This window comes from Rissa tridactyla, chromosome 7 (genome assembly GCF_028500815.1).
Source record: "Rissa tridactyla isolate bRisTri1 chromosome 7, bRisTri1.patW.cur.20221130, whole genome shotgun sequence".
In the NCBI taxonomy this organism is placed as follows: Eukaryota; Metazoa; Chordata; class Aves; order Charadriiformes; family Laridae; genus Rissa; species Rissa tridactyla.
In genome coordinates this window covers 14,363,902-14,379,639 of record NC_071472.1, presented here as the reverse complement: position 1 = coordinate 14,379,639, position 15,738 = coordinate 14,363,902, and the positions used below count along the sequence as shown (strand labels likewise).

At 41.3% G+C, this 15,738-nt stretch overlaps 1 protein-coding gene across 3 annotated transcripts in view; it reads left to right on the top strand.

Annotated features, from left to right (window-relative positions):
* The first annotated feature begins 775 nt into the window (after positions 1–775).
* EPB41L5 (erythrocyte membrane protein band 4.1 like 5) overlaps positions 776–15,738 on the top strand; it is a 60,995-nt gene continuing 46,032 nt past the window's right edge. For 2 of the 3 annotated variants that reach the window (XM_054210329.1, XM_054210327.1), the window contains exons 1-3: positions 776–912; positions 2,107–2,291; positions 13,026–13,130. In XM_054210329.1, the coding sequence (XP_054066304.1) occupies positions 2,112–2,291; positions 13,026–13,130 (285 nt within the window). In that variant the 5' untranslated portion in view covers positions 776–912; positions 2,107–2,111. Of the gene's footprint in view, positions 913–1,000; positions 1,121–2,106; positions 2,292–13,025; positions 13,131–15,738 lie in introns of those variants that run through there. The other variant, XM_054210328.1, reaches the window with a different exon arrangement.

Genomic DNA, 15,738 nt, shown 5'->3' with positions numbered 1-15,738 from the left:
GACCTTGCAAGCAGAGATGATAATGTCATTGGTGAGGTTTTCTATTTGGAGATGCTCGAACACAAATATTTACGTACTCAAAAAATGCGGCAAGGTGCAGCCCTTTGCAGTTGCTGTGACTGATGCCAATGAGTGGGGCTTTTCCCCTCAGACTGGAGGAACAAGTAAGAAAAACTATAAAAATATCGCTCACTGGGACTAACTGTACTTGTCTTTCCAAAGGATTTTCTATTACAAACTGCATTTTGTCATCATAGTCTGTCCTAGTAATTTTATTCCAGTGGATTAACACTAACAGTGCTAGTTTGTGGATAGTTCTGCTTTATTTAATACATCGCTACAGTTAATCCTGTCAGGCCGTGCTTAAAGAGGCGTTTTTCTTCTAAATTTAATGGTTTCAGAACGCGTTTGCCTGAGGTGCCTTGTTGGCGCTGGCTAGCTGAGGGCTTCTTACAGCAGTTCTGACGGGAACCGCTGAGGGAAACTTACACTCCGTGACAGCAAAAAATTCAGAAATTTTGCGAAATCATTTGAAACCCACCCCCGGAGGCTCCCATCCAAGCGCCGCCTCGTTACCGGCTTCCCTGCTCACGCCCGCTGTGCCCCCCTCAGGCCGGTCTCACGCCGCCAGGCCCCAGGTCGTACCCCCCCCACCACCCCCCGGGCAGCACGTGGGCCGCACCGCCCCCCCTGCGGCGCCCCTCCACTGGGCGAAACCACCTGGCTCGGGGCGGGGGCGTCCCTGCTCCACCGGGGCCCGCCCCTTTAAAGGGGCTCCGGCGCCGCTGTGTGGCGTGAAGGACAGGGCGCTCTCTTTACCGCGCGCCCGGACGCCGCTTGCCTTCCTGACGCCCTTCTCCTCCGCCTTGCCGCCTGCTCCCAGCAGCAGAGAGTCGCAGCGGAAGCCGCCAGGTGAGTAAGGGCGGGCGGGAGGAAATGGACGCCGCGTCGTCGCCCGTTTAAAGGCCTCCCACATCGCTCCGCCATGTTCGCGGGCCCGCCCCCTCCCGGGGGGCTCCCTCACCGCCCAGGGCCTTGAGGAGCCGCCGCGGGGACGCACTCTCGCCGCCCCCGGCTCCGCCGCTCCCGCCGCCGACCGGCCCGCGGGGCCGCCCCTCAGGTGAGCGGCGCGGGGGAACCCGCGGCCACCGCCGAGGGTCGGGGGTTGGGGGGAAGGGGGCAGAGGGCGCGGCGCGACCCCTGAGGCAATGCGGGCCGGGGCTGAGGCGGACGCCGGTGTCGGGGCCTTATGTAAGGGCCGGGGCAACCCGGGATGGGGGATTTGAGCGGGGCGGGGGCCGTTCCTTGCCGGAAGGAACGGCCCCCGCCCCGCTTAAATCCCCCATCCCGGTGCGTCGCTCTGGGTTGCGATACGGGGCCACCGGAGCTGTGGCTTGTCGCCCGGCTCCCGGAGGCCGCCTTCCCCTGCCCGGCGGTGGCCGCGGAGTGACGGGAACCGCCGTGCCCAAAAGGCGCGCTCTGCCTCTCCGTGCAAAGCCCCGAGAGGCACCGAAGTCTGTCAGCGGAGTTCTGGGGCGGGAAGGGCCGTTCGTAACTTTTTTTTTTTTTTTTTTCCCCGATGAAAGGCAGCGAGTATGTCAGACAAGAAAATAGCTGGTGGTACGTAGTTCTTAGTCGCTTTCCAGCTTTTAAGAGAACATCACCCTCTCATTGAGGAGTGCGGTGGCATTTGTATTATTCAAAGATTGCGATTAGTTGTGTGAGATCTACACAGTCACTGTTTTTAGCTCCCTAACGTACTTTCAGGTTGTGCCAAAAATCACCCCAACTATCGCTGAAGGTTTGAGCTGAGTTGTTTTTTTTTTTCAAAGTAGTCCAAGAGTCTGGGTATTTAAATCCAAAGAAGTCAAACAGCTGTTTGAGTCTCTAACAGTTCTTTATCAAAGCCTGGCATTTTCTAAGAACTTTTTCCTGTGAAAAACTAGAATCGTAGAATGGTTTGGGTTGGAAGGGACCCTACAGATCATCTATTTCCAACCCCCCTGCCATGGGCAGGGACACCTCCCACTAGACCAGGTTGCTCAAAGCTCAGTTCAACTTGGCCTTGATAACTAACAAGTCCTTTTTCTGTCTTGGATTTTGCAGCAAAGATGCTGAGCTTTTTCCGTCGAACCCTTGGACGACGGTCTATGCGTAAGCATGCAGAAAAGGAACGGCTAAGAGAGGCCCAAAGAGCTGCAACCCACATCCCTGCAGCTGGGGATGCAAAATCCATCATTACTTGCCGAGTAGCGCTGCTGGATGGAACAGATGTCAGCGTGGACTTACCGGTACGAGTGATGCAAGTTTGTATTTTCAACCTCCTTGGGTTGTGTCGATCTGATTGTGCTCTTTGCTGTTTAGAAGTTAGGTAAAGGCATATCTATTTGTCGTAGCAACTGACCCTGTGACTTGATGTCCACTAAGTTACTGGTCATAAAAAGGTACTGAAATTATTCACTGAAACTAGAGAGTGTTTTGTTAGAAGTCATTGCACCTTATACATTGAACTCTTTCTAGCATGTTAATGTAGTTGTTGTGCCAAAGCTTAACTTAAAGAGGGTGACATTTCGGATGCATTGGATTTGCTTTTCAGTGAGCTATGTATGTATCTTGGGAAGGAAGGTAAATCTCTCAGTGTAACTTTCTTGAAGAGGAAGGATGAGCAGAAGTACTGGCAGTAATTTCTGTGTGGGTTTTGTTTGTCTTGATTTTGTGTCAGAGATGGATGCAGTTTTTAACGCTAACTTAAGAGGGGAAGGAAAGAGATGAATTCTACTTCCTTCCCCTCCTCAGGGCAGATTATATAGCAGGGATTGTCTCATAGCATAGTGCTTTATTGGGAGTGAGGTGTTAGCCACTGTTTTACATTTCTAAAGCTCCCTTTAATATACACGTGTCTGTTCTGCTCTGCTTAATTATATACCTGTTTTTCGCCAACAGGATGAACAGTAGGAATGGAAGTGATGTGCTCTGTTTTTCCATTACCATGTGTTATAGTTGCTACCAACTTGTTTTGAGCTCACGTAGCTGAGTTGGGAAGCTGTGGGTCTGTGAGACCTTCTGCCTAGTTCCGTAGGATTTTGGTTGCACTAACAGTTGCGCAGACATTGGAGCTGCTGGCTAGAAAGAGTGTGTGGGGCAGCCATTCTTGAAATGGCTTTTCATTCATCCCTTTCTTATTTAAAGCACAATTCTAGAGTGTTTATAATGTTAGGTAGTCTGAAGAAGGCTCAACTTGTTAGGGTATTAAGCGGTGTTGTTGACATGGTAAGTGGAAGTAACTCTTGTGATATCCAGAACCCAAAGTAATCTAGAGCTAAAGAAACAGTTTGGCATCTTTTTTTTTTTTTTTTTTTTTTCCAAAATTACTATAGAGATAGGTGCTTGTAGAGGGCAGTAAAACTAATTTGTGCACCTCTGAAACAGTGCAGTGAACATATCCAGTGCTGCTTAGTGCCTAGGATGTTTGATTTGTGGCCAGGAATGCCCACAAACACTTTATAGCAAGAGTTACACTTAAAAAGTACTCAAGTTTAAATTGGTGTCTCCACATAACCAGAGCAGTGATCTTTGGAGCTGGAGTTGGCTCTGTAGGCAAATTCCTGGCGCCTCTAACAACATTTCTAAGGCTTTGAGGAGCATAAATAAAAACCTGAAGAGGTGTCATGACCTGCCATCTGGGCTATAAAACTTAGATCAGGATGCAGTAGTAACTACTTATTTCTAAAGGAAACTTTTTTCCCTCTTGCTTTTTTTTTATAAGGTAACATAAAGCCTTGTCTGTGGACATCTAAGTTACAAGTAACAGTAAACAAATATGTTAAATCTATATAGCTATATGCAGTAATTACAGTGCATCATCAGTGGATGATATGTACCTCTTCCTTTGGTGATTAAAATACAATAAATTAAAAGTAGATTAAAAGTTTAATTTCAGGCTCCTTAGTGTGTTTGTTCTTGTGCCTCCACTTGCATCATTCATATTTTGGGGTTAACTCTTAAAGGGAAAACAAAAAAGGAGCGGGAGCTGGGGGATGAATGGAGTGTACAAAATCCTGGTAAAACAATGTTGCTTTCTAAAATCTAAAGCTAAGTTAAAAATACGTATGTGTGTATATATAGATTTTTTTTTTTTTTTTTTACAAAAACTTTTCTTGAGAATTGTGTCCCTCTGAGCTGAGAATCATCGTCCTCTTTGAGCTAATGCCTTTTCCAAGACTGGTTCTGTTACTTTATTGGCAGCAGATTTGGTTTAAAATGAACTATTGTTACCTCAAAGAGGTGCCCTCGAGTCTGCCAGTTCAGTTGTGCATAGTCCCATTGTCTACCTAAGTTCTGTGAAATTGTTTTGTTAAAAAAATAAATAAGAAAGTGTTTCTTAAGACTGTATCCCTTAGCAAACAGGTTATTTCACAGCCAGAGAAAGAGTTGTCTTGGCAGGAATGAATGCCGTACCTTTTTTAATCCATGGCTACATAAATACTTTACAGTGGCATAAGTTGTTGCTGCCACAGGAAGAAAAGATGTTGCTTTCATTATTGCATTTGTCCTTGTTTTCACATACCCCTTGGCAGAAGAAACATTTTTTTGGCAGCAAGGCAGTAAGCTAAGTCAAGAAAATGCTGTGGCTGAAAATAATCAGTGTAATTTTGTTATGTTAGTTTCCAGCTGGAGCAATTCTCCAATCTGGTTCCCCATGTGCTCCCCAAATGTGGTGAAGAAGCATTTAGAGGTGATATCAGGCTTATGTTTGCTTAAAATGCTTGTTGAGCTGTACCCTTACAGTGAATTTGCTACTGAAAGAAGAGTATTCTGGAATTATGGTCCTTCATATAATTGAATCTGAGATTGCTGAATTTCTGTTTAAATTTAAAAAAAATAAGAAAAGGGGGGAAAAAAAAAAACCCCAACCACAGGGAACGTTGTCATGTAAGCCAAACATGTTTCAGAATCTTTGTAAGCAGCAAAGACTGATGTTTTTACAAATATTGACAGTGAGACAGAAGGGACATGTTGCAAATGATGCGGCTGAGATTAATTTATTAAACACAGAGCCAGGATTTGAGCAGTAACTCTGCTTTTTGTCCACTGATCTTATCTATGGTGTCTGTCAAGCCACTTAATCTGTCTGCTTTTCTATTTCTTCTGGGTTGTTTTTTTTTTTCAATTACAAAATTGCCTGACTTGAACTGTTCATCAAAGCTACGGTCCTACTTAGTATGTAGACTGCAGTCTTCTTAAGAATCTGGTTGTTCAGTAGCCATGTCAATGACCAAAGAATATTGGTGTTATTTACGCTATTTACTGTCTTTTTGGTATGTTTAAAATGGAAGGCATGAACTTCATGCGAGTTACCAGTGTTCTTTTGTGGCAGATCGAAAGGTGTGGGGGTTTTTTCCCCACCTTCACCTCAGATTCTAAAGTTGTGTTTTGACCTGGTGGTTTTCCTCCTCTGTTACCACTTTTTTGAAGCTTTATATTTGTCCAAATGCACTCAGTGATTTTGACAGACTTATGTGCTTAGTGACACACTGAGTAGCTTATTTTTTTTTTTTCTAATCTATGAAAAGTTTTTATAAAATAGATGATGTCTGTTAACTGTGCTGCTGTTGCTGTTGTTTGTCGTACATGCCGTTTTACTGTTAACTTACCTTGAGTTCAACTTTGGGCAAAAGTTGGGTTGTGCTCTTTCTTCTAATTGTTTCAGATTCGTGGGTGGAATGTTTGCTTAGTGGTATGCACGGTGAGAGGACAAGAACTCTGTTCTGCTGACATCCCCTATCTTACTTTTAATCCTGTTCCCACGCGAAACTAAACTGCATCTTCCCCCACTGCACCTCTGGAATTCTCAAAAGCCATGAACAGCCCTGGTTTAGTGCCCAAAGACTCCATCAGCTCAGTCATACCAATCTGGGCTCCCAAGGGAACCCATCAACAGCTGGAATACTGGCTTTTCTGGTGGTCATGGTTCATGGGGAAAGACAGGTTGGGGAGGAGGAGGGCGTGGTAGCAGTGTTTTTCCTTGAAAGCTGTTTTTAATTGGAGTCATCAACAGCTTACGAAATAACTTGTGAACAAAGATGTTTGTCAAGAATTTCAAATAAAGTGCTGTTTTGAGTACTGAAGGGCTCCAGGGGATTTTTAAATCAAAAGATAAAAAAATTTAATATTTATTGTAGAGATAGTCAATTCTATGCTATTCATAGTAATGATTGGGAGAGGGAAAGATAACCTAGACCAATAGGAAAAATGTGAAGATAAACAATATAAGTTGAATTAGAGGGTTACACTTGGAATATGCACCTTTTTTAAAATTTGTGGATAACTTTTTGTGGGTGAACAAGGTCAGCCTTACAATAGCAACAGATAGTAAGTATGGGTGGGGTTGTATAGAAGCAGCACTGTACTTTGTGGAAGCCAGCGGTGTTTTGGTGAAAAAACCTGAACCTGCTTAACCCACAATTTACATAATCTTCTCATGGATAATAGAGTGTTAATTGTATTCCAGTTTCTGTATGTGCAACCTAAGTTTTGGGCAAAAGCTTCCTAGCGGTATAAGGTGAAAGACACAAATGACGAGAATGGATGCTCTGTGATGGTTTTTCATCTTAAAATATTCCTTATTTATGCATACATGAAATTTAATATGGAGATTGCAAAATGAGATGGTTTTGTCCTTATTATAATGAAGCATCATTAAAACAAGGTTTTATATAAGCCAGTCCAAGAGCTCTGTGGAATAGCAGGAATTAGCTAAGCTGTTTACAGTTTTGGAGTAATGCTTACAAAATAAGATAAAAAGGTCTGTATTTGTAGTGATTATTTTAAATGAAATTAAGACATCTATCTGGAATGCCAAAAACGTTGCCAGCAAACTGTTAACGAGTGCTGATGGCTTTTTGTGTGGAGGGAGATGATCTGTGTTGATCTGACTACAAGAGCAGAGATGTATTGTGATAGTTGTTTTTACTCCATAATCCTGTTTTTTTAAAAAGCTTGTAGAATATTTGTGGCTACTTGCTGAATATTTGTAGCTGTAAATATGAAATACAGAATGCTGTCTGTGCCACAGATGCTGATTAAAAACAAAATTTTAGTAATGCTAAAAATGTTGGAAAATCAGTCTTCGAATAAAATGAATAAACTTAAGTGTTCAAGGCTGGCCTTTAAATTTTTCAGAATAAATCTCAGCTGACAAAAGGAAGAAGTAAATAAACATTTGCTTGTGTGTGTGTGTTAAGACTATAAAGTTTTGGATTAAAACTTTTCCCATATGGTCTTTGTCTTAATCGACTGAAATTCTTTTGACTATTTGCTTAAACTACTGAAGGACCTTTAGGGGACTGAAACTGGAAAAATCAATCCTGAGCTGAGTGTTACAAAGCAGAGATGCTGTCTGTGTGGTGTAAGGGGGCCCAAGCTGTAGCTCAGGTTGATCCAGTGCTTCCTGGGTTGCCAGATTTAAATGCATATTGAGATTGAATGTAAGACACGTATAGTACATGCCGAGTTGTTTCATCGCTTCTGAGCAGCAGCAGAATCACAGACTGCCTGTACCGCGTTGTGCTGGGAGGCCAGTCGTTTTGGGTTAGCAGTAGCTGAGCGTTTCAGGCTCCTTGTGGTGCTCGATGCCCTGGCTGGGTTGGAGAGGGAGGAAAGGCGCAGCTGGAAGCGAGCTGCAGCTGCTATCAGAGTAATTTGTTTGGCCTGCAGTGTTTCTGGGGATGGTGCTGCAGGCTGGTTTAGTTGCCCGAAGGTTTAGCATTCCTAACTCGCAGCATAACAGCAAATTTTGTCTGAAGCCCTGCTTTCCTGCTGAATTGCCCCTGTAAAGAGCACAAAGACTGAGATTCTCACGTGCTTGTAACCAAAACTGCTCCTGAGAAACCTGCAGGTGGAACACCAAATAAAGCTGAAATGTTTTTTGAATATACTGGGGAGAGGTATTTAGTCTCTAAAGCTTAATGCTGAACAAGCAGTTTGGATATATTCTGTATCAGAAAGAATACTACAAAATAGACTCAGAAATGTATTAGATCAAGTGTGTAACCAGAAGAGATAAACTTTCTTGGAGAGGAAAAATAAGACTTCTGGCAAAACAAACTGACAAGTATGAATGTTTTGAATCTTTATCTTTTTATGTACTGGGTCAACAAGCTTGAGCACAGTACATTAAAATCCTTCTCGATAGTATTCTAGTAAACGTACAGTTATGATGGATATTGACATCAATTCTCTATAAAGGTTTTTGGGAGATGCCTTTTTCTTTCTGCAGAGAATAACAGAACAAGATGTTTAATCCCAAATGCATATCTTCCTATATTTGGGAGAGATTGAGTAAATAGAGGAACTGGTAAATTCTGTCTCCAGAGGTAGAAATTATTCTCCGCAGCCTGCTTTTTACTCAGCACAAAAAATATATGGTGCTTGTTGTCAAAGGCTGTGGATAAACCAGAGAGAGTAGCAGAATTGGTGTTTCACTGCCAGTGACATCTTTAGATGAAGGAGAAAATTGACTGGGGAGTTTGTAAAAGTTATTTGGAAGATTGATGGAGTTTGAGGAGAGGAGCAACTCCATTTGTAGGTCAGTACTTAAAGCCATAAGAAGATCAGGGTGATGCAAATAATGTGTACTTCTAACATTGCATTTGTAAAGATAAGGGGGTTTAACCCTCCAATTCTCCAGCAAATGGTGTTAATGGTGTTAACTGCAGATACTGCTTTCATGATACTGAGAAGAAATCTTTTTTCTTTAAGGCTCAATGTTGGAGCTTTCTCATGGCTTATTTTTTCAAAACGTGTCATTTGGGAGAAGAGGGATTAACTTCATAAAAAATGGAGAGGGTCATCTGCTCCTGCACTGCCAGGGTTTGCAAACGTGCATAGGTGGCAACTGTGTATCTCTAAGTCCTGAATAGGGTCTCTGGCCTCTCCGGGGAGTAAATGGGGTCTTTCTGAGGAAACTGGTGTTAATGTGAATGGTAACCCTCCTCATGAGTTGATAAAAACCAGGAAGGAAAGATTTTGCCCTTCAGTAGCTACCAAAGGCAATAGCTACTCATAATTATCATTAATACGCAATATTAACATCATAATTTTAATAAATCTTCTGATAGAAAAGTACAGCTGCAAAGACACAAGGGATAGTAAGTCCCGTGAAGTAAAGCTTATTTATCTCTTTGTTTCAGAGCTCATCTTATATAGCAGCCTCCTTTTCTTCACAAAGAAAAGAAATTGAGGAGAAAAAGCCTTTTCTGATAAGCATTTGAGATAGCAAATTCATTAGGTGGGCTTTTTGGTTTTAGTTTTATTTTTTTCAAGTTTTAAAGGTTTGAAGTACTTCGCTGTGATTAAAAACCTGATTAAAAACCTTAAAAAGTCAGCCATTTAGCAGGTGCCTGCCCAGCACTAGGCTCGCATCCCCATCTGTTGTAAGCCCGCGTTGCTTCACCAGCGCTGGTCTGTTCTGGCTGCTGCCAGTACTGACAATGGCTTTTACATCAGGCAGGCGAGTTCTGCAGCACCGAGTTGCTGGTTTGTGTTCTTGAATGCATGTCCTTGAAATAACCTTTAACTCTGAGACCATGAGAAAAGGGTATACAGGCTGCCTCTCTAGTTTTAGGCAGTGACTCAGATGCCTGAGCCAAGGCGAGTGTTTTTGTATCGCCTTATCCTGGACGATGAAACCAGCCTCGCTGAAGTGAACACTGGAGTTGGCTTTACCCGTTCTTGCTGCTGAGTTACTGGGGTTAAGTCCAGCCTCTGTAACACCCACTCAGCCAGCAATTGCAGTTATTAAGAGTGGCGGGAGATGTCATTAGGACATAGTTGGGAGCATCCCTTCCGGTTGGGGGGGGGAGGACGGGGACACAACACACATGATTCATACCAAAGCAATCAAAAGATGCTTTTATCTCATTCCAAAATGTGGCAAAACCACTACATGCCCTGCCCTGCGTAAGTGATGTATTTTATTTAAGTTTCTCACTTCAGTTGTTGATTCTCCTGCTGTGAGATGTTTCCTGTTGCTTCCTACAGAGTAGAGCAAACTGTATAAATCAAGTAGTCAGGTTTTACAGAATTACAAACCCATGAGGAGTTTAATTTGTGCCCTGAAGGGAGGATCAGCCACTGGCTGGACTGCTTGTGAGTGGAGTCGTTAATAGTTCATCGGTGACCATTAAGCAGCTTGAAAATATTTGTCCTTTGAGAGTAACCTGAGCTCTGCTTCAAGGAAAGAAAAAAAAAAAAAAAAAAAAAAAGGAAAGGAAAAATAAAAGCATAGGGTAGCAGCAGGAGGATAAAAATAGCATTTAAATTTAATGTTGCCACTACAGATTTAGGGCTAGCTTCTCACCATCGGGGTAATAGAAGCGTGTCTTTGCTATGTCTTTTGAAACACTTGAGATCACAGTTTTATTGAATACGGAGAAATTAACTTTGATTCCTAAAAACTGATCTGTTACAAAGTAATGCAATTTTTGGCATCTGTTTGTTTCAATATAAGGAGGAAGGACTTTAGTAAGGCTTTAAAGAAAGAATTTGAACTTAACATTAAAGCACGTGTTAAACTTTTGCTGATTCGCACCAAGTAGAGCAACTGATGGTTTAAGTCATATGCAAAGTATTGCATAATTAATTCCATGTTGACAGCCCTGGTGATTTAAGTCAGAAAACAGCCAGCAGCCCTGCAAACCTTTCCACAGCTGCTCCACTGCTATTTTTCAGGGACTTTCTCCCACATTAGTCATTCTGGGTCCACTTGATCTCTGAGTTCTTTGAGATTACCAAAAACGTGAACATGCTCCAAAACTAATTTGACACTGCAGAATTTCGAACAATAATAAGTTTTGGTTGTTGGTAGTCTGAAATAGTATGTGTAGTAATTCCAGCCTTGAAATAATTTCTTTACGGTTAGGGTGACAGAGCACTGGAACAGGCTGCCCAGGGAGGTTGTGGAGTCCCCTTCTCTGGAGATTGCAGTCCTGAGTAATGTGCTCTAGGCAATCCTGCTTTAGCAGGGGAGTTGGACTAGATGATCTCTAGATGTCCCTTCCAACTCTGAAGTTTCTGTGATTCTGTGAGCTGAAGTGCTCCATTGCCTGTCCCTGGGAGGGAATTTAACTGAGATAACTGGTCAATTACGGTTTTAAGAGATGACTTACTGACGAATTTGGAAGGATGTAAAATGTTCTGTCCAATAAGAGGAGATTTTCCTCGAGTTTTAGACCAGGTCCAGGAAGCTTCATGCAAAATAAAACATTTTTCTTGTTTTGCTGTTGCAAATGCTGAATTGATTTCACTTATATTAGTATATCTTATTGTTTAAGCAGAAGATATCCTGTGCTGAGAGAAAATTTCCTGAGTTCAATGTCTTGCTGTTTGAAGAAAGAGGCTACAGACTCAAATAATGGAAGAAATGTGTGGTTTTATATGTAGGTGATTTGCCTTAGGGCTTCTCTTAGGAGAGTCTTGCTGGTGTTTAATAAATCTGCTATTTCCTGAGAAGTACTTTTTCTTGAAGTCAACAGAAGAAACTTGCCCTGAACGAGTTTGATGAGGTCTACATCTCAGTATTTTTGTTATACAACGTTTTGTAGATGCTGTGTCCATGTGAAGTTGCCCATTGATCTAATCACCTTCCATTCCCCCTACCTCCCCAATACTTGGGAATAAATAACTGTGGGAGAACTTGATTAGGCACGTTAAGTTTACAGACTTCTGAGATTTTACTTTGGACTGCGAAATGTCATGTTGTATTTTACTAAAGCATAGAGTAAACCAGTGATTATGATTGCAAAGTATTTGAAGATAAGGGTAGAGGAAGGTGTCAGAAATTATGCATGCTGCTTTTCTTACATGGATATGACTTGGTGATTATTTCTGAGAATAGGAATTCGGGCTGGCCCAAAATTTTAAGGGGTGGGCTAAATCTGCTAATTAGTAGCTTACTGTAAAATATGCTTAGAAAGTTAGCCCATTTGCCAGGTTGTGAACGTGTAACTATTAAAAGATTGCAAGATGATAGCATTATGTAAATGGAGAAATCCTTAAATTGCTTGCAGAGTAAGCATAAATCCTTTCTGCATTTGAAAATATTTCTTTGCATTTGAAAATATTTCTTTTCAACACTGTAACTTGTATTTTGACCTACTAATTTATTAACGTATTTTATTACATTTAGGCATCTCAGGTATTACTGCTAAGCTTTTTTTTCAGTGTATTACTATAAAGGAGTTCATAGCATGAAAGATGTATGTTGTGTGGAAACTGCCCGGTGCTATTTACATGCCTTCTCTTCAAAAACAACTGTTTAATTTTTTAGATCATCACTGTAAAAATGATGTTTACTTGGGGCTAAAGCTAAGTTTTTTCATAAATTATGCATGAGCATATGCAGTGGCTTTTTGCACCTACAAGTGAGTTTTACAAACTCACTTTTGTTAAATGCATTATCTAAGTACTATTTGTTAAAGTTGCTTGTCCCAGACTATTTCCTGTGTGTTGTTAAAAGCACTTGCTAATGGAATGCTATAATTCAATATACTTTGCTACCTGCTTCAAAACTGGTGAATTGCCTCGATATCAAGCAGTAGTAAATTCTTAAGCAATTTACTGTACTTTGCTCTGAAAATTTTCCAGTGCATTAGTCATTGCAGTTGTTCTAGCTGTACTTCCAGTTCTATTGAACTTCAGTGAGTAAGGAAAGCCTAAAAGGGACAATGATAAAATGACATTTTAACTCTCTTGGTCTTGTGCAAGCCAGTGATGACATTTTCCAAAAAAGGAGATTATGCAAGTCCTTTAAGGATGTTGTGTCCTTCTTGTGGGGTATACATTTGCCTTCCAGAAAAACAGACATCAAAGATATGAAAGAAAAAAAATAATTTCCACCTTATATTTTCAGGAGTTTAATTTTGGGATTCTCTTACATTCGGAATTACAACATAAAGTATGCCTAGAAGAAAGTAGATGCTACAATAAATCTACCTGCTAAGTACTAAATCCTTCTGTATTTCCAGAAAAAAGCCAAAGGCCAGCTCCTGTTTGAACAGATCATGTATCATCTGGACCTTATAGAAAGCGACTACTTTGGATTAAGGTTCATGGATTCCGCACAAGTGGCAGTGAGTAGCAGTGCTCTCTTTTTTTTTTCTGTTTTCCAAGCTATAGTCTAAAAGTTAAATTCTAATATTGACAAAAATGCTATACGAAAGCTGCCTTTTTTGAGTTAAGTTTTGTGCAGAAGCTCTGTGATGTGTTAATCTGTGACCCCAAGTTTAATTCCACCTCGAGCACTCTAAACATATGACAGTGCTGTTGTGTATTCCTTTCTTGTTTTTCACTTGTTCCTGTCACACCTTCTGTTGTCAATAGACAGGCTGATCCAGTACGACCCCAGAGCCTGGCGTGTTGTGTAGAAATTCTTGATGCTGCTAATGCAGAGAGGAGGGGGCAAAACTAGTGTGTGTGCTTGGCCCTTCGTTGTTCTGCAGAGTGGAGAAAGTTTTCCTTTGCCAATGCCATCAACTTTCTCATCAGCAAAAGTCATCTTGTTAATGTCTGCTTGGGAAATAATCTTGGCAAGAGGGGGGTATACCTTTGATTTGCTCAAATTGGTTGTGATTCAGCCCTGCAGCTCGAAATGTTTGGGAGGATATAGGTGTGTTTGTATGTACCAGACAGTTTGAGTAGAGGATTCTTGCAAGCCTGAGTCTGTAACTGCTTATGAAAACAGAGGCAGGGCATTGCTTGTCAGAAGCAACCATGGTTCTTTCACTTGTGGGCTGTGCACTTTTATATAGACACTTCTAATGGACAAGTACTTAATACTTCCCACAAGGATAGTGGCAAGTTAAGTGAGGTGTTAGACAAGGAGTGGATTTTTTTGTCTCTGTCCTGCATCCCTGTAACTTAACCTGTATTCACGTATCCCAACACCCCCAGGTAGAATGAGATATGAGTTTTCATACTGTGTATATCAATCTTACTTGTTAATTGTAGGACCTCATTGTTTCTGTGTTTCAAGTCCACTTCAGAATTATTTCATGATTAGGATGGCAGAGTGGAAGCACAGACAGTTGCTACTGAGCTAAATACTTGAATTTGTTCGAGGTCAGCATACAAAATGGAGGCAATGACATATATTCCTTTACTTCTGTGAGGGTTTATGTTCAGAACAATTTGAAGGTGACATCTTAATTGTTACAGCTTTGTACAGCAAAAAAATCCCTAAAATTGAATCTTTGCAAGAAGCCAACAGCTTTGGACACAGTGTTGTCCACCCCAAAGCACACTTATAACCTGATGGCTTCTTTTCAAAATTATTGTGATTGAGTTTTATGCTTAGCTTGAAATTGTAGAGAACATTCTCTTCTGAGACAATACTTTGCATTCAGCATCTGAAGCGAACGTCATGACTAGTGGGATTAGCTGCTGCTGGGCTGCAGTTTCCAGTGGTGCAAGTGGTCTTAAACCTTTTTCAGAACAGAGACATTGAATACTAAGGAGGAAAAGACTGTGACACTAACAGAGGGATGTCATTCAGAAACATGCAGACCTCCTACCAACAGAAATTAGAAACCAGCCCATTGTATACCATTTTATATTTATAAACATCATGTTTGCTGTGTTAAGCATGTGCAGTCTAGGATGTTGAATATTGATAGTGAATGACTCCACTGCATTTATTTTTTTGCTTCAGGAAAAAAAATATCTGTATGTTTTAGGCGTCCTAACTCAGTTTCTGTCACGTGGCTTCTGAAGTATTTCCATGTGCTTCTGGGATCTCATAGGAGTTCACAGTGGGTTAGTTATAACTGGTGAAAGTATCTGTATGGTAAACTTTTTTCTCTTACTGTTAGCAAATAATATCATTTCATCTTGGGGAAATGGTGAAATAAGAGTTAATTTTTTCTGCTTCAGCAGTGGCTTATGTCCAGCAAATTGTTACTTCCAGTCCAGACAGCACCTGAACATTTGATACTAAACAATCTAGTAGGTACAAGTAATTTTGATTTCAAACTTAGTTTGCTTCCTTTTCTTAACTATGTGTGACTGAAAAGAGGCAGAGCAGAGATAACAATCTGTTTAAACTGGACTTTAATGATAGGCTCTGTATAAAGAAGCAGAAAAGACTGCATTTTGCCGCAAGAGCTGAACATAACAGCCGGAGATAACTGCTTTAAGAAATGAAGAACTGTTGTGATGGCTGCCGATCTTGCAAAGAGGAGCTGGCACATTCTAGCAGAAACACAATCTGCATCTGGAAACAAAGACAGAGACTAATCAAGTGACTTGTCAAAGATTATTCAGGAGACCTGTTAAATAAACAGCGTTAGAATCCAGTCCCTTACTGTGGACAGAATTGTCCGCTGGCTCTGAAGGAGATAATCTTTCCGCTACCCAATTTGAATCTAAGTATATTGCCTTACTGGCTAGTTGCACCTGGTGATATAAAAAGTGGCAAACTAGCAATGTGTAGTTAAAAAGAGATTTGAGAAATTCTCTACTGGTTTTAACCAGAAATGAGTTTTCAGTAGATTCATGTTGAATAACTGAAGGGTAGCTTTTTTTTCTTCTTTTGAGCTGCTGAAGGGATTAGTAGTTAGGTGTTTGAGTTTATGATGTACTGGGCAGTGGGGGGAACCCATATAATACAAACTCTTCCTGACATTTTGGATTTTAGGATTCAGATGCTAGCTTCTTTAAAGAAGTTCTTGAAATAATTTGTGA